Source organism: Canis lupus, chromosome 5 (assembly GCF_011100685.1).
Source record: "Canis lupus familiaris isolate Mischka breed German Shepherd chromosome 5, alternate assembly UU_Cfam_GSD_1.0, whole genome shotgun sequence".
Classification (NCBI taxonomy): domain Eukaryota; kingdom Metazoa; phylum Chordata; class Mammalia; order Carnivora; family Canidae; genus Canis; species Canis lupus.
The window spans coordinates 60587501-60612723 of record NC_049226.1 but is presented as its reverse complement, the minus strand read 5'-3'; the positions used below and the strand labels follow the sequence as shown (position 1 = coordinate 60612723).

General features: G+C 53.3%; 2 protein-coding genes across 4 annotated transcripts; one reads left to right on the top strand and one right to left on the bottom strand.

Moving 5' to 3' along the window:
- The first annotated feature begins 1047 nt into the window (after positions 1-1047).
- ICMT (isoprenylcysteine carboxyl methyltransferase) lies at positions 1048-9776 on the top strand. Its single transcript, XM_038537791.1, has 5 exons — positions 1048-1266; positions 2009-2097; positions 2927-3096; positions 3852-4069; positions 6316-9776. Exons 1-5 carry the CDS (start codon positions 1072-1074, stop codon positions 6496-6498), a joined length of 855 nt encoding a protein of 284 aa, XP_038393719.1. The 5' UTR covers positions 1048-1071; the 3' UTR covers positions 6499-9776.
- On the bottom strand, positions 9249-24291 carry RNF207 (ring finger protein 207). 3 transcript variants are annotated; one of them, XM_038537782.1, is made up of 19 exons: positions 24189-24249; positions 22973-24082; positions 22191-22323; positions 20953-21097; positions 20778-20859; positions 20628-20703; positions 20421-20546; positions 19967-20013; positions 19622-19694; positions 19465-19533; positions 18753-18821; positions 18535-18632; positions 17744-17930; positions 17404-17589; positions 17071-17122; positions 16455-16572; positions 11945-12025; positions 11243-11447; positions 10934-11070 (listed from the first exon to the last, which is right to left on the bottom strand). In XM_038537782.1, the coding sequence occupies exons 2-19, from the start codon at positions 23161-23163 to the stop codon at positions 11065-11067; spliced, it is 1944 nt and encodes a 647-aa protein (XP_038393710.1). In that variant the 5' UTR covers positions 23164-24082; positions 24189-24249; the 3' UTR covers positions 10934-11064. The 3 variants fall into 3 exon arrangements, with proteins under 3 accessions (XP_038393711.1, XP_038393710.1, XP_038393712.1); XM_038537784.1 differs by having other exon boundaries at positions 22233-22323; positions 22973-24291; XM_038537783.1 differs by lacking the exon at positions 11243-11447 and having other exon boundaries at positions 9249-11070; positions 22973-24291.
- Between the last annotated feature and the right edge of the window lie 932 nt (positions 24292-25223).

Sequence of the window (25223 nt, the reverse complement as noted above, 5' to 3'; positions counted from 1 at the left end):
GGATCCTGGAGACCCAGGATCGAATCCCACATCAGGCTCCCGGTGCATGGAGCCTGCTTCTCCCTCTGCCTATGTCTCTGCCTCTCTCTCTTTCTCTCTCTGTGACTATCATAAATTTAAAAAAAAAAAAAAAAAGTAAATGTGGGGGATCCCTGGGTGGGTCAGCGGTTTGGCGCCTGCCTTTGGCCCAAGGTGTGATCCTGGAGTCCCGGGATCGAGTCCCGCGTCGGGCTCCCGGCATGGAGCCTGCTTCTCCCTCTGCCTGTGTCTCTGCCTCTCTCTCTCTCCTTCTAGGTCTATCATAAATTAAAATAAGATAAAATAAAAATAATAAAAAAGTAAATGTGTGTTGACCGTGCGCAATGTGGAAAATGAAAGTCACCCGGGTTCTATCACCTGGAGATGACCGCTGTTAAAAAAAAAAACAAAAAACAAAAAAAGAAAACTGTGGCTTCTATCTCCGTCTTTTCCCCAGGCTCGCGCGTTTGCTTTCGCAAGACCGCCCGGTAAAGTTTCGCATTCTGCCTTTGGAAAGCCGTGGTGCAGGCTGAGCTCCTCACCATTGGCCAACGTTCCCCCTCGGTCATCCGCGCGCGGGGGGCAGCCCGGGCACCCCGCGGGCCGCCCCGCTCCTGCCTTGCGCGCCCGGGGGCGTCCGCTGGGCTGGGGGCCGCGCGGGGCCGGCCGAGGGCGGGGTCCCTCCGCAGGCTGGGGCTGCCTCCTGGCAGACGCCCGCGTGCGCCCCTCGGCCCGGGACCCGGGTGGCCCGCGCCCGCGCCCGCGCCCGCGCCCGCGCCGGCCGTTTGCCGCTAGGCCTGGGTCAGGGGGTCCCGGGGGGCGGGGGAGGGCAGGGAGAGGGCTCCCGGGGGCCGGCGGGGCGGGGCCGCTCCCGCCAAAGCCGAGCGCCGGCCGCGCGGCGCGGCGATATCGCGAGAGCTCGCGGGAGGCGCGCGGCTGCCGGCAGCGGCGCTTCCCGGCCGGCGGCGGCGGCGGCGCAGTGCGCAGGCGCGGCGGGCGGGTTTCCCCGGGCTACAGCCGGCGCCGTCGCCAGCTAGTCGGCCGCCCGGCGCCATGGCGGGCTGCGCGGCGCGGGCTCCGCCGGGCTCCGAGGCGCGCCTCAGCCTGGCCACCTTCCTGCTGGGCGCCTCGGTGCTCGCGCTGCCGCTGCTCACGCGCGCCGGCCTGCAGGGCCGCACGGGGCTGGCGCTCTACGTGGCCGGACTCAACGCGCTGCTGCTGCTGCTCTACCGGCCACCGCGCTACCAGGTGCGGCCGGGCGGAGGCGGGCCGGGCCGGGCCGGGCCGGGCGGGTTGGGCGCGGGGCCCCGTCCCCTCGGGGGAGCTGGGCGGGGAGCTGGGCCGCCTCCCCGGGGTGTGCGCTTGCTCGCTGAGCTGCGGCGGCGGCAGGGACCCCGGCGCGCCCGGCTCCGGCAGAGTGGGTGGGAAATTGCAGTCGGCGCGGCCCCGCAGCTGCGGCAGAGGCGCGTGGGGTGCGGAGGGAGCGGGCCCACGAGCTCCTTTATGTAATCGAAGGTGTGGGGACTTACCTGCTGCCGAGGCTCAGGTCGGATGCCCCCGCACCTTCCTGGAGGGGGCCGGGCGCAGAGGCCCGCTTGCCCCGACCACATTCGCAGCGTGGTCCGGGGAGAATCCGGCCGAAGGTTCATGCGGTTTGCCCACGGCTGGCCCTGACTAGTGACAGCAATAAGAGTAATGGCAACCGGAACTTACAAGGCACTCACTCTTAAGTGCTTTACGTGGGCGCTCCTCGCAGCAATCCTAAAAGGTAGCTGCGTTCTGTATGTAGGCCGGCCGGAGGTCCAGAGAGGCCGGGTAACGTGCCCATGGCCACACAGCCAGAGCGGGGTGGCTGCGGGATCTGAACGCCGGCACCCCTGCTTTGCCCTGTTAATCTCCGAGCCCGCCAGCTCTGCCTGTTAACTAAGGAGTAGGGTGTGTGCTCAGGGAACAGCCAGGTAGGTGACTGAGCTTTCTTGGTCTGTTTCAGATAGCCATCCGAGCTTGTTTCCTCGGCTTTGTGTTCGGCTGCGGCATGTTGCTAAGTTTCAGCCAGTCTTCTTGGAATCACTTTGGCTGGTAAGAAGGACTTTGGGAACAATGGTTTTGAGGCAGGGGTGGAAGGATCAGAGGGTCAGGACTGGTATTTCCTCATCCCCGTGTCTCCTCTTTGGCCGAAACCTGTTTAGGATCCTATCCGGTCTCTAACTTCCACCTAGAACTTGTGCCCATTGGTTGCTTCTGTTGCAGGCACAGACAGGTCTCCCTGGCGCCTTCCCCGTCAGTGCCCTCATCAGTACTGTGGCGAGCCCTTCCCAGAAGAGGTGACAGGAAGGGGCAAGGCTCTGGCTCATCTTCACAGGCCTTTTCCATCTCTAATTTCTATTAGGTCACATCTAGTGCATCCCCCACGGCCAGTGTAGGATTTTTCCCCTACGCTATGATTTCAGGCCTTTGAGCCTTCTAGTCCCTCACCTGGATATGAACCAGTGGCTTCAAGGTAAAAAGCTTTATCTCCTGTGATCAATACTCTGAGCCGTCTAATCCTTCTTTGCTGGAATTACTTGTTTTGTTGAATTTTTGTATTCCACAGACATCGCTGATTTGTTTTGATTATGTCCCACTTCTGTATTTTTATTGTGTGTAGTATCATTTTTAAAGGACGGAAGGGTTCATAATGCCTTCCCACCAATATTTGTTTGGCCTGTTACATTCTACTTGTGGATGCCTGATGTCCACTCTCAGGCGACAACAGGAGCTCCTCCCGTTGAATTAATTATAAGCAGAATTCAGAGAATTCCGTAGAATTCACAGACAGTTCTGCTGAACCCAAGTCTGTACATTGACTTATGACTGACCTGATTCCCTTGCCCCCCACTTACCTTTCTTTCTTTTTGTTTTTTAATAGGTATATGTGCTCCTTGTCACTATTCCATTATTCTGAATACTTAGTCACAGCAGTCAATAATCCCAAAAGTCTATCCTTGGATTCCTTTCTCCTGAATCACAGTCTGGAGTATACAGTAGCTGCTCTTTCTTCTTGGATAGAGTTCACACTGGAAAATATCTTTTGGCCAGGTCAGTGTGTCTGCTCTCCCCTCTGGAAGGGAGAAGGGTGGTTTTTGTGCAGGCCTGAGGGCAGTGACATGGGTTCACCTCTCAGGTATAATCTCCTGGAGCGATTTTCCCCAGATCTCTGTCCTCACTAAGCTCTTTATAAAGGACAAGCAGAGCTTGTGAATTCCACTTCTGGATTTTGAATGGAGGACATGTTGCCTTAAGCCTTCCATAACATACTGCATTGTCTGATATGAAGTCCCAACCTGGGATAGCCATAATCCTAATTTTACAGTCAGCCAACTGCATCTGCTCATTTTCTGTGACTTGAGACTTTTTCACGTGAAGATTTTATTAGTGAAAACCTCTCAAATTGAACTTTCTGCAGCAAATTAAGTAAAATATATGTGGTTCCCAGGATTCAGTAAAGGGCCAGGGTGGGAAACACTAGATCCTTCTTTGCTTCACTTAGCTGTCCTTGTCCCCAAGGAAAGGAGGGGGGCATGTGGCAGAAGGACACGGATGGGGAGCCCATCAGGTCTTTGCCATGAAGCTCTAATTGGGTTGTTGGCACTTTAAACAGATGAACAGCACAACTTAGGGGAATGTGTTTTGCTTATAATTAAATTTTAATGTGATGACAAATGCTAATTGCCCACTAGCATGTTTCCTAATGTTGCTCGCCTTGGAAAAACAGGCTAATTCTTAAGCATCCACAGGGGGAGCTCCACAGTCCCATGTCTTCACTTCCTGTTTGTCACATGTCTCTCCTCCAGAACTGAAGCAGATCACCTGGCTCAGTGCCATGGGGCTGCTGATGGTGGTCTTTGGAGAATGTCTGAGGAAAGCAGCGATGTTCACAGCTGGCTCCAATTTCAATCACGTGGTGCAGAATGAAAAATCAGAAACCCACACTCTGGTGACAAGTGGCGTGTACGCTTGGTTCCGGCATCCTTCGTATGTTGGGTGGTTTTACTGGAGTATTGGAACCCAGGTACAGTATCAGAAATGACAGTGGTTGCCTTTAATCTTTTTTACTTTTCTTAAAACTTGACAATTCACATAACATAAAATTCACCATTTCAAAATGTACAGTTCAGTGGATTTCAGTGGATTTATTATGTTATGTTGTTGGTCTCCTTTAAATAGGTGCATGAGCCACCTGCCATGTTTCAAGTGAGAACAAAATAAAATGCAGAAGAACTGATGTAGCCCTTAATGTTTTTTTACTATGTACCTAAAATCTGGATGTTCTAAATTTGTAAACTCCTGACAATTCTAGGTGCTGTGACCCCCATCTGCAGTACCCTTTCCCTGCTTCTTTAAGTTCGATCAGGAGCACTTCAGTGGGTGCTTTGAGGAGAGAAAGCCTTCTGCTGCTCAAGGGGATTCTGATTTTCATTAGAAGCTGGTATTGATGAGGCCAAGGTCATGGATTAGATTTAATATGAGCTACAGAGGCTTGTTCTATCTCAGTTTAGAGACCGAGCCTTGTTTCCTGCCCATTGGCTCTTGAATACATTCTTTTGGTCCTAGAAAGACCAGAGAATGTGACCAGAGTTTAGGAAACTCCTCATCTCTTTGGGAAAATCCAGTCTGGATTTTCCCAAGCATTCCATTGGCAATGCATGATCTGTTGGGGACTCTCTACTGACCCCCGATGGTATAGAAGGAGCAGGATACTGCACAGGATTTACTTTAATACTTGTGTTTCTGAAACTTTAGGATTCTCCTGCATCAACAATCATATTCCCTGGGAATAAGTTGATTGTAGTTGAATCATGTCATTTACCATAGATGCTACCCACATACAGAAGTGCTCTGTGACCATAGGTCTCTGTGCCTGTGACCTAGTACACATGTGTATAAATATGGAACAGGTCTTTCCCAGGATAATACTTGTCATGTACAAAATACTTATTCTATCTTGTTACTTGTAATGCTATTTATGATGCACTGAATGGATTTCAGGGCTCAGGAATAGGCTGCATTTGGGAAATCCCGCTATAGGATATGTCGAGAAGCCGCACATGTGTGCTGGCTGTGACGGCACAAGCTCCAGCATCACTGACAGAGCCAGTCTGGCTCTCACGTTGACTGCTTGGCCTCTGCCCACACACATTAAGTGAGGAGGGCAGTGCCTCAGAGGTTCACCCTGAGAGCTTATTCATTGTAAAGGGCTTAGCTTATGCTTGAAATACAGTTAAGTACCTAGTAAGCAGTGATAGGAATAAGAAGTCAAGGACATGTGCCTGGCTTTCTGGGTGAAAGTTGCCCACTTGTGGAAGATACGTGTCCGTGGGGGTCCATCAGAGTGGGCAGGAGTGGAGTGTTGGGTTTCCCACACAGCACAGAAATTCCTGAGAGCTGGAAGATGTTTTTGGCCTGGAGGGACTATTTGGCAGTGGATCAGTGGGGAGGATGTTCTCAAAGTAAGAAAACCACAGAAGTAAAGATGTGAGAGAGAGGTAGTCAAAAGTAGGTACAGTCCAGTGGAAGGGGACTGGAGGAAGTGGCCAGGGCACTGCTTTTCTGGGTTTGGGCAGGGGAATGGTTTGAAGAAAAGTGATTTCATGGTAGCAGTGTATGTGGTACAGGGCTAGGCCGGGGGGGCCAGGGGCAGGGGACAAGGCAGTTGAGAGGTGAGGGTGGCGTGCATAGAACAGGAAGGGGCAGGCTAGGAGCCCCTGGGGTGGGGGCAGGAGTTGCTGTCACCACCCTGAGGACTGAAATCCAAGAAGTTGATCTTTTAATTTTTTTTAGATCTGTCTCACATAAGAGGAACAACAGAATAGTGTCTGAAAAAAGCTACCGAGGGGTGCCTGGGTGGCTCAATGGTTGAGCGTCTCCCTTTGGCTCAGGGCATGATCCTCGGGTCCTGGGATCAAGTCTCACATTGGGCTCCCCTCATGGAGTCTGCCACTCCCTTTGCCTATGTCTCTGCCTCTCTCTGTCTCTCATGAATAAAAAATTAAAATTTCTAAAAAAGAATAGAGAAAGAAAGAGAGAGAGAGAAAGAAAGAAAGAAAAGAAGCTACCGTGATGAATGTTTAGTTTGTTTGTGAAGATAGTAGTAAGGTTTTAGCGAATGGCCTCAGATATCAAAGACCCCAATAGGATTTTAAGAGTCCCTGGGCCCTTGGCAGGAAATCCTCTGTGGATATTCAGGAGCAGCAGGTGCTGCTGGAGTTCTCAGTGTCGGGACACTCTGACCCTGATCAACTTCGTGTCCCCCGCCAGGTGATGCTGTGTAATCCCATCTGTGGCGTTGGCTATGCTCTGACAGTGTGGCGATTCTTCCGAGATCGAACGGAAGAAGAGGAGATCTCATTAATTCACTTTTTTGGAGAGGAGTACCTGGAATATAAGAAGCGGGTGCCCACAGGCCTGCCTTTTATAAAAGGGGTCAAGGTGGAACTATAACACTGCAGGAGCGGGCCAGGCTGGGCCGAGGGGCCTCCACTCTGCACGTAGCCCGGGCCCACGCTGCCTCCGGTCAGCCACTCTGCCGAATGGAGTCTCTGAACCATTTTCTATGTCACCAATTACTCTTCTGGAATATCACTCAAGACCAAATGGTCAGAAGGCCTTAGGACCAAAAGACCCCACACCCTAGAGCAATCTGTTCTTGGGCTGAATCAAGGTAGGACATAGATCAAAGATGGACAAGGAGCAAATAACAGCAATACTCTACAGTGCCCCTCCAGAAGGGCCCTGGTGAGAACCCAGGCCACGCACCAACCCCCACGAGGTATTTAGTGTAACCAAGACCCCTGAAGAGAGGTGGACTCATTACGTTGAGTAAGGCTTCTTTGGCAGGAAGGGGTATGTGGGCAGCAGTGCTTAGTGTTAGAAATACATTCAAAATCCTTAACTGAAAAACACAAACAGCACAGCTTCGACCTCCTTATTTCTGTGCTTAAGTGCATGAGCATCTATACAGTTTTAAAAATAATTCTTTATAAGGCACTTTGGCTCTTAATATATTTAATCGTATTGACATATCTATTTTTTATAAATAGCAGTATAAATTCAAAGGGGATTCGGTGTTTTGGCCCCAACTTTTGTTTGGCAGAAAGGCAGCATGGACACCACCAGGCAATTTGGCTGAGTGGCTTTGTGTTCACAAGGGCACCCACGCCAGGGATACTGTGGGCCCCTGTGGCTTTCTCTGGGATCTCGGCTCCTGCTCTTCTCCCAGGAGGGGCTGGTATCAGTGGCACGCTTGTCAGAGATGTGTCGTTTTTCTTTTATCCAAGAAATGCTAACTGCACACCGCTCTGTGTAAGGCATTGTTAAACTTTGGGAAGTACTGTTCTCCATTTATTTGGGATTTTAGTCTCATCGCATCATAGCTTATATTTTTGTGTTTCAATTGAAATCTATTAAGTATTGACTTCTATGTTCTGTTCTCAAAATTCCACCAACACTAATGCCATTTCAGACTGTCTTTTCCAAAGGGGTTCAAGCATCTATACACAATTCAAGCAAGACAGCTCACAAAAGTCTTAAATAGAGCAAGTGATCCCAAATGAGATTTAGTCAGTATTTTTTTCAAGTCTGGGGAGAATGGTTGGCTTTAAACACATCAGCTTTAAGACCCTTGTGAATCCTGGACAAGAGAGGGCCTTGGTCTCCACGTGAAATCCTTCCTGCAGTTCGAGGTGGCGCGAACGAAGCCCGCGCATGAAGGCAGCGGCCGCCCCTGGCTGCAGTGCTGCCTAGCTGCCACGCTGCACGCACCCAGCGGCTTCAAGGAGCCACTTAACCTTTCCGTGCCTAGACTCCCCATCCGTAGAATGGGGTCAATACCACCTACCTCATAGGGGTGTTGTGAAAACTTAGAAGAACAACGTCAAACCTTTTTAATACATAGATAAGAGAGATGGCATAAATGGAATCTGTACTGTGTGAGATTGCACAGACATGGACCCTGGTTAGCTGTACCAGACCCTGGAAATGTGTGTTCAAAAGAGCATGTTACCAACTCAGAAATATTATTGATTTCTAGATTTCATGGCCTAATGAATTTTTTCGTTATTATATATACCAAAGAGGTTTACGGGTTTGTTGATAACTGGAATGACACTCTTCTGGTGTGAGTGGACCCTACCATTGGCCCTTGAGAGGGCCTCACACCCAGGCCGGCCAAGGCCACTGCTGGAGCTCTCAGCAACGGGTCCCACTGACACGAACACTCCCCAGTGGGACGTCCACATGCACTTACTCTGGGAACTTCAGTTGAATCAGTTCTGATTTGTTCTCCAGACCACACTTAGCAAAGTAAACTCCACTCATCAGGATTACAGAATGGAGGAGGGCGTGGCTGGGGTTTCAGCAGCCACCCCCAGCTCCTGGAGGGAAAGTTCTGTGCTGCATATAGCAGGATTGGATCCAGCTTTCATTCCCAGGGGGATGCTGTGAAGTTATCTTTAATAGATGGAGAGCAGCTAATGATGGCCCCTGGCTCTATGGACAGAAAGTTGGAAGATGTTGGCATTTGGTGATCTCAACTTTGTCTACCTGCTGGAGTTCACGAAACCCACCTTCTTGCCAGGCCCTTGAGCTCAGAAGGTAGGCCTGGTGTTTTGTAGTGAGATGCTGCCATTTACCACCTGGTCTGTAAGAGCAATCCCCTGGGCCAGAGTAGGGAGACACTCCCACCCTGACTTGTATACCCAGGACAGAAGTCAGCAGTTACTTAGGGAGAAAAGATGAACTACATAGGGGGAGGACTTGGCAAGTGATTGACTTTCATCTAGTACTGACATTTCCAGATTATTTTTAACTTTGTAAATTTAGCAATGACAGTGTACACAGCAGAGAATCAGGTTAATGAAGTACAGGGTTTTTGGGTATTCCCAAAAGCTTTTTGGGTAAAGGCCATATCACCAGTTCCCTCAAATTAAGAAACTGTCAAGAGATGACTTACTTTTTCCATTGTGGGTTTTAAAGTGGAGATTCTTAAATGGAAAAAAGGCAATGCACAGAGCAAAGCTACTTTGAAGCAGCGTAAAATGAAACATTCTATGAAGCTTTGCAGACTGGCTGAGAATAGCAGTTTACAGAAAAGGGGTAGTGAGTAGGGTGAGCTTGGCTGAAAGCAAAAGGCAGCATACCCCACTGTCCCTTCATCATTTGTAGGAACTGCTTCTTGAGCCTAAAGACTACACTTTATTATTAATCCTTTCCATTTATTTAACACTCTGAGTGATTGACATGATAGGAAAATATTCCTAAATCAATACATGTGTTAATAGCTTAGGCTCCGGAGGGTTGGCCGTAGCTCAAGCTCATCTGGTAGCAGTCCCTCTGTACCCTCAGTGGTTTACTGTACCTACAGTAAACCACTGTCCCTTCTCTGCACTTTCTTACTGCCTTAGATACTCGTGCTCTCCCACCGTATCTCGCTTCTATAGTGACTTGATGAGGTTGGTGGGAGAGGCTTGCTCTCTGTGCCCTGCTGTGAGAGCTTGACGCGTTGCCCTGGGCTTGGAGGGCCAGCCTTCAGGGTGATCCCAAGCGCTTGCTCTAGAGGAAGCCGTCCCGTAGCTAGGAGAGTAATTTAATGGAGTAATTATTCTACTCTTCTTTTTACATGCAGAAATGTTTATTTAAATATTTTAAATTGGATTTTCTTTCACAGATACTGAATATTCTTTCCAATTCTTAAATAAAACTGTACTTGATTTCACTATGAACCATAGTGTGATTGTCTGGGATATAGAAACTAAGATCATGTCCCCTCTGGCTAAGAAATGTCTGGTACCTACAGCACAAAACCAGATGTATTTTGGTTTGGTTTGGTATTTTGGCCCACTCAACTCCATTCTGAATTCTAATCTCTAACCAGTTCCTTAGACAGGTTCCTCCTGCCCTTTAGGCTCCTGTGGGTTTGTGATGCTCTTGAATGAGAATGCCAATGCTCCAGAACAGCAGGTGCAGAGGTGTTGGGTATTGATGTGATGTTTTCATGTATTCATTGTGGGCCGACCTGGCGTATGGAAGCCATTCACTGTTGGAACTACCGAATCAAGCTGGATATCTGCTTAAAATGTGACTGTGTGGGCATTTTACCTCCAAAACTTTAAATTATAGGTCATCTGGGTTAATTTTCCTTTTTAAGCACCTGAAGTTGCACCTGATAGAAGCAGCACTGTGCAGGAGTGGGAAAGTCACTTCTGGATTGTCCTTTACTTTCAATAGAAGGTGAACACAAGAGAGTGACAGTCGTCTGGAAAAGCAGGGAAAAGTTGTGGAGAAGTTGTCGCGACCATCTCCTGCCACACATGCCGCCAGCCTCTTCTCCTTCACTTGGTGAACTCAGTACTTGCCTGAAAGGAGAAAACTGGAGCAATGGTTTTTCATTTTTGCTGAGTCAGTGCTTAGATTACTGGGTAGAACTTGCCAGCAGGGCCATGGTTCAGGACACCCTGAATTCATTTGAGGTGGAGCAGGTGCCACACAGTATTGTAGTCTTGTTATCTAAAGTTTAGACAGGTGCACCCGCACACAGACGTTACAGAGATGCCAGAGTGGTGAAGGACTTGCACTGGATGTTCACTTTTTTCACATTTTCCACGTGGACTGGTCGTCCCCAGTGTCCATGATGAGGACCAAGGCTTTGTGCAATGTGAACGCAGGGAAGAGTGAAGCTTAGCTCACTTAGCCAAAGAATCTGAAATTAGGACCCATCAGACTCTGGATTTTTCTGCTGATTAGTGATTACCCTTTATTTCATGATGGGAACAACTTTTTCTTAAACATTCCAGTCTTGATGTGCATGCTGTAAAATGCCCAACCCTCAGGACCAGTCCCATTTGCTAAGTCGGGTGCTCTCTCCGTGTGGGGACATCACCCCCATTTTTCTGCCTGGGTCTATGAGGATCTTTATTCTTGAGTGGAGGCTCTTCTGTGAGGCTGTTCAGAGTCCTGCTGTTCCCTCTGGGTTCTGGTATTTTCTCTCTCTTCTCTGTGACACTCACCAGGTCATTCCTAAAGAACACTTGACATGAGTTCTGCTCGCCACCCCCCTATGCCAGCGCTGACATCCACTGAGGCTGAGGTTTGTGGAATGCTAAGCCTTTCTGGAAGGCACCAGTGGGTGAACCAGAACCTTATCATCTCCTAAAGCATTCTTCTCTCATTTCTAATGATTTTTAGTTACCAAAATATCAGCAAGCAGTTCAGGCCTTCTCAGTGCCTTGTGGTGACAACAGGTTTGAACTGACAGCCCTGGAGCATCTGAGCAGAACGTGGTGGCAGGGAGAGTGAGACTAGTTTCTGTTCTGTCTCCAGCCACTCTAGAGCAGCAGACTGCTCCAGGCCCTCCAGGACCTGCCAGCTCTGATTTTCTGCAGTCCTCTTCTCCCCTGTGACGAGCACACTTCACTGAGAGCAAAATACTAAGAGAGCAGCCTATGACAGCGATGTATCTGTTCCCTGCGCATTATTTTTCCCTCTGGCAAGTATTTTGGCAAACACCGTGTCTTCAGTGAATAGGGATGCTCTCACATCGAGAGATGAGCCTCAGTCACTTTTTCTCATTTAAGTGAATCTGAGTCACTTCGTGTAAGTGCATGTGAGGCCAGTCTGCTGTGCTTGCAGCCCTCAGTGTTGTGCGTGCTACAGGCAGCAGCCAGGGCCATTTATAATTCTAGAATGCAGGTCACATCTGTCATCTCTGAATACACTGTCCAGGTTGGGAACCTCTCTGGCCCCGTTTTTGACAAACAGACCCAGCCAAGGCCGTAGAGCTGGTCATCGGCAAGCCTGGGCCAAATGGGAAAACCTGGGGCCTGTCTCTGTGCCCCATGTTTGTCCCTGAGATTGAATCACTTACCACTTGGACTGGAGAGACTTGCCTTACCTGGCCTGAGTCTCACTGTTGGTGCTGTCATCATGCATGTTTTGTAGGTACCCCAACTGCTCGTCCGCTGGCACCTGAAACCTGTGTGAGAGGAACAGTTCTCAGGAGGCTTGAAGGCAGCAGAGTGGGCCACTGCCTGTCCTTTAGCTCCCTCTTTAGTCAGGACCAAACTGAAAGAGACAATCCAGGGCCTGCCTAGGGTTTGGATCCTTAGATATTGACTGAGAACCGGCACTGCTCTCATGACAGCTATGTTGTGGTCAGGAAGACATGCTGAGGTTGGGAAGAAATCATTACAGGGCCAGGCAGCAGGAAATGGCAGGAGTGGAGACCTGTGACAAGGATCCCTGGGACAGTCTGAAGCAAGAACATTCCAGGCAGAGGCTAGGAAGGGGGAAATGGTCTGACTTCTGGGGAACTGGAAGACCATTATGACTGGGGTGGTGAGGGGCTGGTTGAAGGTGGACAAGGAGGGTCCCAGAAGGGCTGTCAGGACCTGGAGTAATGGGAATTTTAGGCTTTAAGAAGATTGCTGGCCATGGAACACCCTAGAGGGGCGAAAGAAGGTCAGTGCTGGTGGCCTGGCCTGGGGCTGCCATGGGGACAACACTGGGCTGAGACTGTTGTGTCAGTAGGACCTGGGGGTTGGTTGGAAACGGAGTGAGGAAAGGAATCAGAAGTCCCTTGGTCTTCTCACTTGGCCATCTACGATGGGTGATGTGATGCCATTGGGGGATCTGAGGTACCTATGATGTGTCCCAAGTGGAGACCCCCAGGAAGGGGCAGCTAGGAGCCTGGAGCTCAGGAGGGCCTGTGCTGGGGAGGGCTTTGAGATTGTCACAGTGGGATTTTAAAGTTGGGAGACTTCTATTTTGTATTGGTTTTGTTTTTTTAAGATTTTTAAATTTATTCATGAAAGACACAGAAGCAGAGACACAGGCAGAGGGAGAAGCAGGCTCCCTGTGGGGAACCTCATGCAGGACTCGGGGATCAGGACCCGAGCCAAAGGCAGATGCTCAACCACTGAGCCACCCAGGTGCCTCTGGATGAAGTCCCTTAAGCATAGGGTGTGGGATGAGCAGAGGCCCTAGGACTGGGCCCTGGGGAAAGCTGATACTTGGGCACCGAGCAGAGATGGCAGAGCAGCCAGGCAGTCTAAGAAGGGACAGCCTGAGTGGCAGGAGGGAAACAAGCATGGGCTGCCTCGGAAGCAAGAGAGGAGCATGGTGAGGTCAGCAGCCGGACCCTGCTCAGAGGCGCTGCTGAGAGACCAAGTTGCAGCCAGCGGTTGCTGATGACAGCACTGTGGGAGCAGGCTGGGGGAAGAGATGGAAGAGGAGAAAGGAGAGGCAACAATGCCAGACACCTGGTGTCCTGGGAAGGGACGCAGGCAGCCTCCCACCACCCTCCAAACCTCCAGGAGCGGGGCTGTAGCCTGAGCTTTCCCTTTGCCAACACTGACCAAAGGCGCCATGTCCCTCCCCAGAGACAGGTGGGCAGGAGCATGTTATGTGAAGTAGCTTCTCACCGAAGCAGAGCACCAGAAGAAAATGTGCACAAACAAAAAAAGAATGAGGCTTGGTACATGTGCACAGCCTGAACAAGCTGAGTAGGCAGCACGCAGAATGTCACCTCCACCCAGAGGCCCCTGGGGACAATCACTTGTTCTATCCAGTTTTGAGGTTTTATAAATGGAATTGCATAGTATGTGGAGTATGAATGCCAGGTGACGACTTTGAATGCCAGGTGAGGAGACAACATTGCAACCAGGCCTGGATAGACCAGGATTGCATCACAACGGTGCAGGAGCTATGCCGAGTCTAACCTCTCTCTGCACATGTGCCAGGAGAGTCACTTGAAGGGTGGCTCAGCAGTTCTGGACGAACATGTAATTGCACACACTTTAATCTCCCTTCTTCCTCAAACTTACTACAATTCTAGTAAAAAGGCCAAAACAATGGGAAGAAAACTCCAGATTGAGAACAGAAAAGGATAACACCAAAATTTTGGAAGCTGGAGGGCACGCGGACAGCGGTTAACTACCTCAGTAGACATGAGAAAGCTGAGTTCAGAATGGACATCGGGACCAGCCGAGGCCCAACTTGGTTCACACCACCGAATCCTAGGGGACCCAGCAGCTGGCAGCCCCCTCGCCTCTGCAACAGGGAGGACAGGACACAAGTTGGGGGTGGGGTGACAAGACCCCTACCTTGGAGCAACTGCCGCTCCCCTACCCTGCAGCCCACAAAGGGTTAGCCTCTGGGAGGTGCCACACGGGTGAGAACTGCAGAAAAACCGGTGTGCCTGCAAATGCCCCCCATGGTGGCCTTCAGGAAGGAGACTAGGGAAACACAAGAAAGCCCTGCCCACCCCAATCCCCTGCATTGAAGTGCCACTGATGTGCTCTGAGCATCAGTCTGCTCCTGCCCTCCTCCACCCCTGCTCCTAATCAAAGACCTGAGAAAAGCCTTTAGCATGGAAGATAGAAAACCAAACAACAACTTGGAAGAAGCTGACAAGGGAGAAAGAAACAACACACACCTATTAGCCTCTGAGGGGTAACCATGGCCATGAACAGCAGAAGGCTATGAAAAAAGTCCAAGATAGAAAACGAGCTCTTGAGATCCCTGGGTAGCTCAGTGGTTGAACCCCTCCCTTTGGCCCAGAGTATGATCCTGGAATCCTGGGATTGAGTCCCACATTGGGCTCCCTGCATGGAGCCTGCTTCTCCCTCTGCCTGCATCTCTGCCTCTCTGTGTCTCTCATGAATAAATAAATAAATAATTTTTTAAAGATTTTATTTATTTATTAATGAGAAGCACACAGAGAGAGAAAGAGAGGCAGAGACACGGGCAGAGGGAGAAGCAGGCTCCATTCAGGGAGCCCAACGTGGGACTCGATCCCGGGACTCCAGGATCACGCCCTGGGCTGAAGGCAGCGCTAAGCCGCTGAGCCACCCGGGCTGCCCAATAAATAAAATCTTAAAAAAAGAAAAAAAAAGAAAAAGAAAACAGGAGCCCTTGGAAATGGAAAGCAATGAAAATTTAAAAACAGCTCTTGGAAACGTTCTTCAAAAATTAACTCAGTAAAAAAAAAAAAAAAAAAAAAAAATTTTAACCCAGTAGAAGGGTTGGAAGAATAAGGACATCTCACAGAAAGTACAGCAGAGAGAAAGAGGAGAAAACACTGGAAGGCAAATCAGAGGGCCAACCCAGAAAAGCCAATCTCCAGTCATGAGCATTCAGAAAAAGCAAAAATGAAATCAACTCACTGGTTCAAAAAGACATGTGTCAAAACTAAAGGACATGAACTTCCAAACTAAAAGGACCCACCAGTCCAGTCCTGTCTAGTGGATGGAAGTAGACCCTCACCAGTGGGAAGTTTCAGAACCCTGGGAGCAGGGCCGCCTGGGTGGCTCAGCGGTTGAGCATCTGCCTTCGGCTCAGGGTGTGATCCCATGGTCCCGGGATCGAGTCCCACGTCGGGCTCCCTGCATGGAGCTTGCTTCTCCCTCTGCCTATGTCTCTGCCTGCCTCTCTCTCTCTCTCTCTGTGTGTCTCTCATTAATAAATAAATAAGATCTTAAAAAAAAAAAAAAACCCTGGGAGCAGAGGAAATTCCACAAGCTTCTAGAAAGAATAACTAGGTCTTGTCACAAGGATGAGGAATCAGAACACCTTCAAACTTCTCAAAGGCAGCCTAGGAGGCTAGAAAATAATACAACCATGCTGTCAAAAAAAGAGTAATTTCCAATCTAGAATTTCAATCTAGAATCCGATACCCAGCAAAACTATCAGTCAAGTGTGAAGGCAGAATAAAGACGTTTCAGACTGGTGCTGTCCAAAATATAGACCTCCTGTGGCCCCTAGTTCAAAGAGCTATGGTGGGGGTGATGGACTACACCAAGCCATGAAAGAGGAAATGTGGGTTATAGGAAACAGGTCGCAGGCAGGAGCGAGGCAAATGGGAGTCCCCCAAAGGGTGGCAGAGGAAGAGCTCAGGCTGAGGGCTGTGCACCCGACCAACAGGGCAACTAGCTCACCCTGGAGCCAGGTGACTCAAGAGACAGGCACGCTGAGAACCTGCCACCAACATCCTTCTGCCACTGTAACACTTTCTGATGCCCAAGTACAGTGCTAAGAGCCTAGCCTTGTCTAGACTTGGCTTAACCATGTAGTGAGGAACCTCTGCTCTCTCTTCTGTCCTGCTGCCCAGATCTTATGAGGGCCCTTATGAGGGCCCTTATTACACCCCAGAGAACTATCTTTTGCTTTGACCTATACCTGAGGGCTAATGGTGGGCGATTTTGTACCTAGAAGCAGAAACCCAGGCAGCCCACTCATTCTGTGTTTTTGGAGATGTCTAGAACCTGATCTGCCCGGAGGCCCTGAGTAAACCCTCATCACCTGACCCACGGACGTCCTGAAAAGAGCTCTTCTGGATGTGTGGCTCCTTTCCCACACACATTCTGAAGCATCTTAGGTCCCCTGCATACACCCCCTGGTCTCACCTTGGCTCCAGCCGCTCCTTCACCTTGGCAATGGAGCGGACGTAGGGTGTGATCTGCTTGGTGAAGGTGGTCAGATATGCATTCTCTTGCTTCAGCTGGAGAAGGTCATGGAGCTGGGCTGTGGGGGCCAAGGCCAGAGCATTTGGTCTTGTCTTACTGGCTTCAGGTTTTTACTGTCAAGCTGGGCACCACTGAAATATCCCAACTACTTCAGCAATTGCCTCTTTTTTTCTTTTTAAATGATAGTCACAGAGAGAGAGAGAGGGAGGCAGAGACACAGGCAGAAGGAGAAGCAGGCTCCATGCACCGGGAGCCCGACGTGGGATTCGATCCCGGGTCTCCAGGATCACGCCCTGGGCCAAAGGCAGGCGCTAAACCGCTGCACCACCCAGGGATCCCAGCAATTGCCTCTTAAAGAGCAACCTAAGACTTGTGAAGGCATCCTGCTTACCTCACGTGCATCATTTTGGGGCATTAGTAATTGTGGGGCAAAGTCAAAGACTATGGGGAAGAGCACAGGAGCTTGTATCTGGTTAGTGGGTAACTGACTTCCTGCCCCGCCAGCTTGTGGGTTAGCTCCAGGACAGGGGTGCACCCAGCAGCAGTTTCCTAGGACCTTCGTAAATCTCCTGTTCGTTAGCCACCCGCTGGTAGGATTCCTCCCAAATCTGAAAGAGAAAGTGAGTTGAACGTTACAGATGGCCATGAGTTGGAATTTCCATTGGTGGCATTTCTGTCCTCTAGCGTCTCAGAGCCATAGGGCACCCCGAGCTAGTTCACCCGGTTCTAGGAAACAGAGACCCAGGATCCAGAGCCTGCCACACCAGTGTCTTCTGGTGGACCAGGCGACGGTCCTCTTCCTCTACCCCTTTCCTGTCTGCGGGTAGCCCATGTATAAGTGGACAGGCAGGGCTGCAGTGGTGTTCAGTGCCTGGGCAGAGGGGCTTACCTCCTGAAAGACTGCTCTCATCCCCTCCAGGGCCGCATACTCCGAGGCAATCTGTGCGTCCACCTGCAGGGACCTGTGCAGGATGTCTCCCATGATCTCGGCCTTGATGAGTGAGTGGTGCTTGGTGAGGCCCCGGTGCAACTCTTGTACCTGGTCCTTCAGGTTCTGTATCTCTGCCTGCAGGCGCTGTGCACAGAGACCTGGTGAGCCCCTGTGGTTCCTGCAAGGCTGTGTTCACCATGAGGGCCAAGTGGCCAGGAAAGATTCGGCCACTGCACTTTGGTGAGAGGAAGAGGGGGACAGGGCCTTTCCCAGCCTGCAGGTCTTTGGCCCCACTCACCCGGTAGGAGCCCTCATAGTGGCGGCAGTGCTCTGTGAAGGCTGTGTCCTCCCCCTCTGCCAGCAGCACCTTGGTGCTGATGGACCGGTGCAGTGTGGGCTTTTGGACCAGCGACCCCAATGTCTTTCCCACTGGGGAAGGGCGGCTGGGCACCATCAACACCTTGGAGCCTGAGCCTGCTGCTAGCCTGAGGAGAGAGCTACTGTGAATGCGGTGTGTGTGGGGGGGTCTCCTCCAGGGTCTCAGCCTCTTCCCCCTGGACTGCACACCACAACCACCCAGGAGCTCTAAAGACGCCTCTCTGCAAGGCCCACCGAGACCAAGGATGTCAGCGTGGTATTTTAAAAACTCCCCAGGGACATGTCAGTGTATGGACAAGAATCCTGGCTGGAGAGTAAACTGTTCACTCACATGTGGGACTTTGGACATTTGGCCTGACGCCCTGTCTCCCTTGACTGGGGCCCTGGGGTCCCTGGCACATACATCCAGCTCAGGCATTTCTCTGAAGTCCTCCAGTGTCTCTGGCTCTCCAGACTGGGGCCCGGATTATTCCTTATCCCAAGCCACCCCTTCAGTCTCTATATGCTGCAGCCTGGTGGTGGAGACTGCAGTGGCCACTGGGGACAGCACCCAGGTCCTTCCCATCCTCTCCTAACCAGGCTCTGCGTCAGGTCCCTAAGGGACTTCCAGTCTTTGGGGAGGGTGGCAAGCAGCCTGTCCCTGCTGCGAGGGGTACCTGGTGCCACCCCACACCTCATTCTTATGGCAGGGAGGGCACCCCAGCTGCTCACATGTTGGTGCTGCTCCCAGCACCTGTCACCTGGTGAGGCCCCAGCAGCAGCAGTGGCTCCAGGCAGCGTGCAAACTCAGCGCGGTAGTCACTGGTGATCTGGGCGACAGGAGCAGGTGGTGAGGTGGCTGTTTTGGCTGCCGCCCACCCACCCCTCAAGCCCACCCACCTCTCAAGCCCACTCACCCCCCAAGCCCATCCCTTGCACTGCCCCTGTACCTTGCTATTCTGTGCTGGCCGGAGGTGCTGGGGACGGGTGACAATGCCCTGCAGCCTCTCCATCAGCTCCTGCAGCAGGAGGAGGATGCTCAGGCCAGTGTAGGAGTGGGGGGTGGGGGGCAACAGTGAGGCCCAGGGCCCTGCGGGCAAGGCTGTCTTTGGCACTTTACCTGCTGTGCACTGGGGGCTCCAGCCCTTCCCTGGGACCATCCCAGAACCCCACACCACCCCAGCCCCAAACCCCAGAGGAAAGTTGGGGGTGGCTAGACTCCAGTAGACACTCCACACTTTGGGGGAGTAGAAGCTCATGCTCCTTTTCAGGCTTCGCTTTATTTTATTTTATTTTATGATTTATTTATTTATTGAGAGAGAGAGAGAGAGAGAGAGGCAGAGACACAGGCAGAGGGAGAAGCAGGCTCCGTGCAGGGAGCCCAACATGGGACCCGATCCCAGGTCTCCAGGATCACACCCCGGGCTGCAGCAGCGCTAAACCGCTGTGCCACCGGGGCTGCCCTTCGCTGTCCTTTTAAAAGGGACACAGCTGCCCCCCAAATGGTTTGCAGATGATGGCATGGAGGAGGGGAAGGTAAGTGCAGAGAGCCCTGGTCCAGCCAAGTGGCAGGCTGCCAAGCCCTGAGGTGGCAGTCTTGAGTGTGCAGGGTGGGCTTCTGGTGGGAAGGGGGGAGACCCCTCAAGAGCTAGGGGGACTCACATAGCCCAGGTCCAGGAACTCAGCCTTACTGGCCAAACTGAGGAAGGAAGAGCAGATGACCAGGTGGACCTGTGGGAGGGACACCACTCAGTACCTGGCCAGGGGAGGGAGGCCTCCCAGCTGGGGTGCCCAGCCCTGTATCCCTGGTTCCCCTTACTTGCAGTGTGGGCAGTAGAGTGGCCAGATGGGAGAGCTGGTCCTTGAAGGCCTTGTCCTTCTCTTCATATTGGCTGGGGGTGGGAGGAGTGGGGGGCAGGCAGCCTCATCTCCCAGGGGAGTGCTGCTCACCCCCACATAGTGGGGACCTCAGAAGCCAGAAGTTCCATCTCCCCACCACCTTTGTCCATCCTTCTCCATCACCACTTCCCTGCATCCTGAGTCACCCTGCCATCCTCACCCAGAGGTCTCGCTCCCCAGGGTGGGGCAGGGTCTGCCCAGGTCCAGGCAGTGAGGTAGGCGTATAGAGCCAAGGCACAGGGGTGGAAACCCCATCACCACTCACCTCTGCACAGCCTGCAGCAACAGCATTTTCTTCTCTGCCAGTTTGTCCTGAGAGGGACAGCCGGCTTCTGACTGGGCATGCACCCACTGCCTCCCAGCACTCACCCACTCCTGGGTCCTAGCTGCACAGGGGCTGGCTGTGTCTCTGTCTCTGGCCACCGCCGTCTTTGGACTCCTAGCTTTCCCTTCCTGCATCCCACCACCTGAGAGCCCTGGTGCCCTCACCTGAAATGTCACCTCCTGGGGGAAGCCTCCCACCCCTCCCCACTAGCACCACCTAGGGGTGGAACTCATCTGGCCACTGTGCCCAAGTAACCCCTGGAAGTAGTTCTGTGCCTGCTACCCTGCTACACAGTGAACCCCACAAGGCCAGGTTGGGGGGGGAGGGTTGTGGGTACCAGGTCATGGCTGATGAGGATGCTCAGCCCGTGGGGTCCAGTCCCCACTACCCTCACCTGCATGCTGCCGAATAGGGCATGGATGGCGGCCTCCTCCTCGGCTGCACTGCGCCGCACCTCCTCTACCATGGCCTGCAGCAGCGCGATGGCCTCCCGCGTGGCGGTCTGCAGGGCCTTCACGGCCTGGCAACAAGGCGACCTCAGCCAGGCAGGCGCGCACATCCCGGGCCCCCGGCGCACTGGGTACCCCGCGCTCGCGCTCACCAGCACCGCCTGCTCCAGCCGCTCGCAGCCCTGCACGTATGCTGACTCGAGGTCCACGCAGTGCGCCCGGCTCTCCCTGCGGGGAGCCCGCGTGTGAGCCCAGCTCACGGCCGCCCTAGAGCCCCCTTGCCTCCCGCGCCCTCTACCCACCCCTGCATGTCCCGGAAGCAGCGGATGCACAGCAGCGACTTCTTGTCGGTGGAGAACATGATGTAGGGCTCCGCGTGCAGCGCTGCGGCGGGAGCGCCAGTGAGGGCTCCGGCAGGCCCGCCACAGTCAGGCCCCCGCAGGCCCCCGCAGGCCCCCACGGGCACGCCGCACTCACTGCACTTCTGGAGCACGTCGCGGCTGCGCTGGCCCAGGGCCACGATGTCATGGCGCGCGAACATGCGTGCCTGGTGCGTCTCCTCGCGGCAGCGCGCGCACAGTGGCTGCCCACACGTGTTGCAGAAGTACGTGGTCTCCGCATCCTAAGGAGGAGGACCGAGCGCGGCCTCAGCCTGCCCTCGGGCTGCTGGGGAGCCTGAGCCCGCACCAAGCAGTCTCAGCCTGGGGCAGGCACGGCTACAGGTGGCCCTCTCCTGCGATCCCCACGCTCTAATATACCCCGTTTACAGATGAGAAGAGACAGGGAAGGGGTGGGGACCTAAACAGTTCACCTACAACAAACTTTCTTGCTTGAAGGCTTTCCAAGCCCTCCTTGGCACCCTCAATAGTGGCCAGATGAAAGTGGCCACCCCGGCCACGTGGAGTCACACATGGCTGGGAGAGAAAAGGGAATGAGGGTCTATTGTTTCCCTTCCCTAGGCGAGGGCGGGGGGGGGGGGGGGGGGGGGGGGGGGGGGGGGGGGGGGGGTTCCAGGTCTTGGACCGCAGCTGTGACTTTGACCCCAGCAGTGGTTATGAGACCACAGACCCCATTTCCTTACTTTGGCATTCAAGGCCATTTCCTCCCCTATTCTCCCTACCTTCAGCCCCTAACCTCCTGCTGGTTGTTTCTCTCCTGTTAGATCTCACTCATCCCAGCACTTGCCCAGCACACTCCGAGCGTTTGCTCCTGCAACACTGTCCCCCTGAGACTTGGGATACCGAATCTGGCTTCCACAGGTCAGAGTCTGGAAGCCTGGCCTCTGCTCCTTAGTCTTTTATAGACTCAAGGGGTGGGCAGGAACACCCCTTCCCAACAGCACATTGTCCTCCCTTCCCCTTGGGCTGCAGGTAGCTGCGGATAGCTACCCAGGTAGCAGAGGCCCTCAAGGACAGGCTCAAGCCAGAGCACTGGACTCCCCTCCCTGTGCCAGGCCTCAATACCACCCTGGGTTGGGGACCAGTAATTGAATGACTTTAAACTCTGCCACTATCTGGCTAGTGTTTCAAGTCACTTATTCTGGACCTCAGTCACCCCACCTGTAAAATGGGGCCCACATTTGGGATGCAGGGTGCTTTAGGTTTTGGAGAATCCACTGACAGACAACTGTCTAAGGACATGTTGGGCACACACTGGGAGCATCAGGATTGTCAAACCTGGCCCCCTTGTTCCAGCCCACCCCCAGCCATCCCTGCCTGCTTAGTGCACTCCAGGTCACAGTTGGCACAGTGCACCACCTCCGTGCCATCCCCTGAGCTGGCCACCAGGAACTGCAGCAGCCGATCCACCGGAGGGAGCCCGCTGGGGCCCTTCACCGCCGTCTGGTGTCTGTGGAGAAGCTGCAGCCAAGATCCAGATGCCCCTTCCCAATGGCTCCCTATCACCATTCCCACCCCCCACATTCCAGGCTGGAACTAAAAATAGGGTGGGGCATCTGCTATAAATAGCTCAGCTAGTACTCACTCTGACTCTGTCCTTCCCTCTGCCCAGTCCTGGGTGAATCCTGGGGGCTTTGGGGTTGGCAGCCTGGGATGTCAAAGGTAACCCCCCCACCAGCAGCCCCTCACTGCATTGCACAAATATAAGGACACCACTTGTAACTTGAGCCAACATAACCTGCTTATGTTGACCTAAGACTCAAGGGATCCCTGAAGTGAATTTCTGGGAGCATTATAACTGCTGTGCTGCTATCCTGTACTGCACCTGTACTGCACCAGCATTGCGACCTGACAGGATCCGGGTTCTAGCCTCCCTCTTGCCTCCTGGCTTTCTATGGAGGGCCTTTGGCCAGTCACTGTGGACCTCCGAGAGCCTGCTCTGTATAATGGGTGGGATCCCGTGCATTCTAGTGCTGAGGGGAGCGGGCCAGGTGCAGCTGGGAGTCAGAGCCTTGCCGGCCCTGCACCTGTTCCCCAGCCCCACGGAGCCAATCTCCCGGGGTAGGGTGGGGTGTCCGTTGGGGCTTTGAGGCACTCACTGGCACAGCGGGCAGGCGAGACGACCGTCGGTGGCGCGGCCGCGCAGGCAGCCGGCGCAAAAGTCGTGGAAGCAGTCCAGCAGGCACGGACACTCGAACTGTGCGTGGCACAGCGGGCACACCAGCGGGTGGCCGCTCGCGGCGTCCAGGGCACCCAGGCCGTCCAGGGGCGCGAAGATAGCGCCCGACATCTTCTGGGAGAGCTCAGGAAGGCGGCGGACGTGCCCGGTGCGGGGACCCGCTGCGGAGCCCGCCAGCGCCCGGCCACCCAGTCCTCCTCCGCCTGCGCGCGGCTCCCTCTTCTCTACCTGGATCCGACGGGGCGTGCAGCGATCGTGGAGCGGGAAGCAGCTAGGCCCGGGCTGGGGTCTGGAGCGTCCAGAGCAGGGAGAAGGGGCAGGGGGCGAGCGGAGGGGTCCTGTGCGCGCTCCCCTCCTCTCCGCACCCCCTCGGTGGTCCTCGAGGTCGGGCCGCAGGACCCGGCAATGCGTCCCGGTCTATCCAACGCCTAGCCTCTCCAATTTCCACTTCGCCTTCCTCGCCTCACTCCCACCCCAGGAATTCCCGTCCTGGTGTCCTCTGGGTGACCTGCAGGCGACACCCCTTCCGTGCGGGGCCGCAGCATTGCCCGGGCGTGGTGTCCTGCCCACCCTTCCCAGGCCGGCCGCTGCGCCCAGCTAGGGATCCGGCCGCAGAGCCGAAGGCCGGGCTGGAAAGAACGGGGCGTGGGTTCGAGGCTCGGACTGGCCCCCGCCCGGGATGATGGAGCCGGGATCCCGGAGCCGCAGGAGCGCCGCACGGGGCGGGACCCGACGACCCAGACTCCGGGCTCTCCAGGGGTGCGGAGGCACCCTGGCTGGGCCAGCTCTCTCCCTGCGGACTGGAGCTGGGACGCGAGTGGGTCAGCGGGTCCCCATTTAGTCCTCGGCCAATCCGGGGCGCCAGGGAGCAGCGACCGCCTCTCTGCAGACAGCGGGTGCTGGAGAGAGCGTGGGGGCTGGCGCGGAATCCCAGGCCGGCCCCTGGCTGGTTGGGGTCCCTAGGCCAAGTCACTGACCTCTCAGAGCCCCAGAGCTTGGGTGAGTCAGGGACGGCCTCTTGGTGCTGCGCCTGAGTTTAATGAAGTGAAACGCGCCTACTAGGCTTCTAAATAATTAAAGCCCCAACCCCCATTACCATCCGAATTCCCCAAAAAGAAAGGCTGGGCGTGGGGCACCTGGAAGGCTCAGAGGTTGAGTGTCTGCCTTCAGCTCAGGTCGTGATCCCAGCGTCCTGGGATCAAGTCAGGCATTAGGTTCCCCACAGGGAGCCTGTGTCTCTGCCAGTCTCTCATGAATAAATAAATAAAATCTTTTTTTTAAAAAGGGGCTGGGCTTGGGAGGGAGAGGAGGTTCTGAGCTTTTTCTGGCAGGTCTCCCTCTGCTGTTCTTGGCCTGGCTAGTGCTTGTTTATCCCAGAGTGATTTTCTCCAGAGTGCCTTCCATCCTTATGTCATTATCTGCCTTCTCTGCACGTGTAAACCTGAGCTCTGGGAAAGCAGCCTCTGTCTCTGCATCTCTTGAAATCAGTCAAGCTGAGAGCCTGACCCACAGAAGGTTCTCAATAAAGTCTTATGAAAAAGCTAGGAGATAATATTCAAGCTGGGTTTTGAAGGATGAATAGGAGTAGGAGTTTGACAGGGAAAGAAAAGTGAATTCTAGATGTAAACTACCTGTTCTCTCAAGGGTTCCCAGGTTGCATTCGTGCTCCAAGCAGCAGTAACTTCATAACAATGGCTAATGTTGGGCCAAGATACTATTCAAAGTTCTTTTTTTTTAATTTTTATTTATTTATGTATGATAGTCACAGAGAGAGAGAGAGAGGCAGAGACACAGGCCGAGGGAGAAGTAGGCTTCATGCACCGGAAGCCCGATGTGGGATTCGATCCCGGGTCTCCAGGATCGCGCCCTGGGCCAAAGGCAGGTGCTAAACCGCTGCGCCACCCAGGGATCCCCTCAAAGTTCTTTTACTTGTATTAACTCATCTAATCCTGACAACAGCCTTAGAAAGTAGAAAATATTACCCAAGTAAGTGGGAGAGCTGGTATACAAAACGGGAAGGGGCTTTATAAATGAATTATGAGGTAGTTTCTCTCTGGAGGAGCAGTAGGAGATGGATGTTCGTTCCTGATACATCGGCTTATTTCACCCATCCATTCTTGTCTTCATCTGTTACCAGCAGAGCTATAGGCCATGCACATGGGAGGCAACAC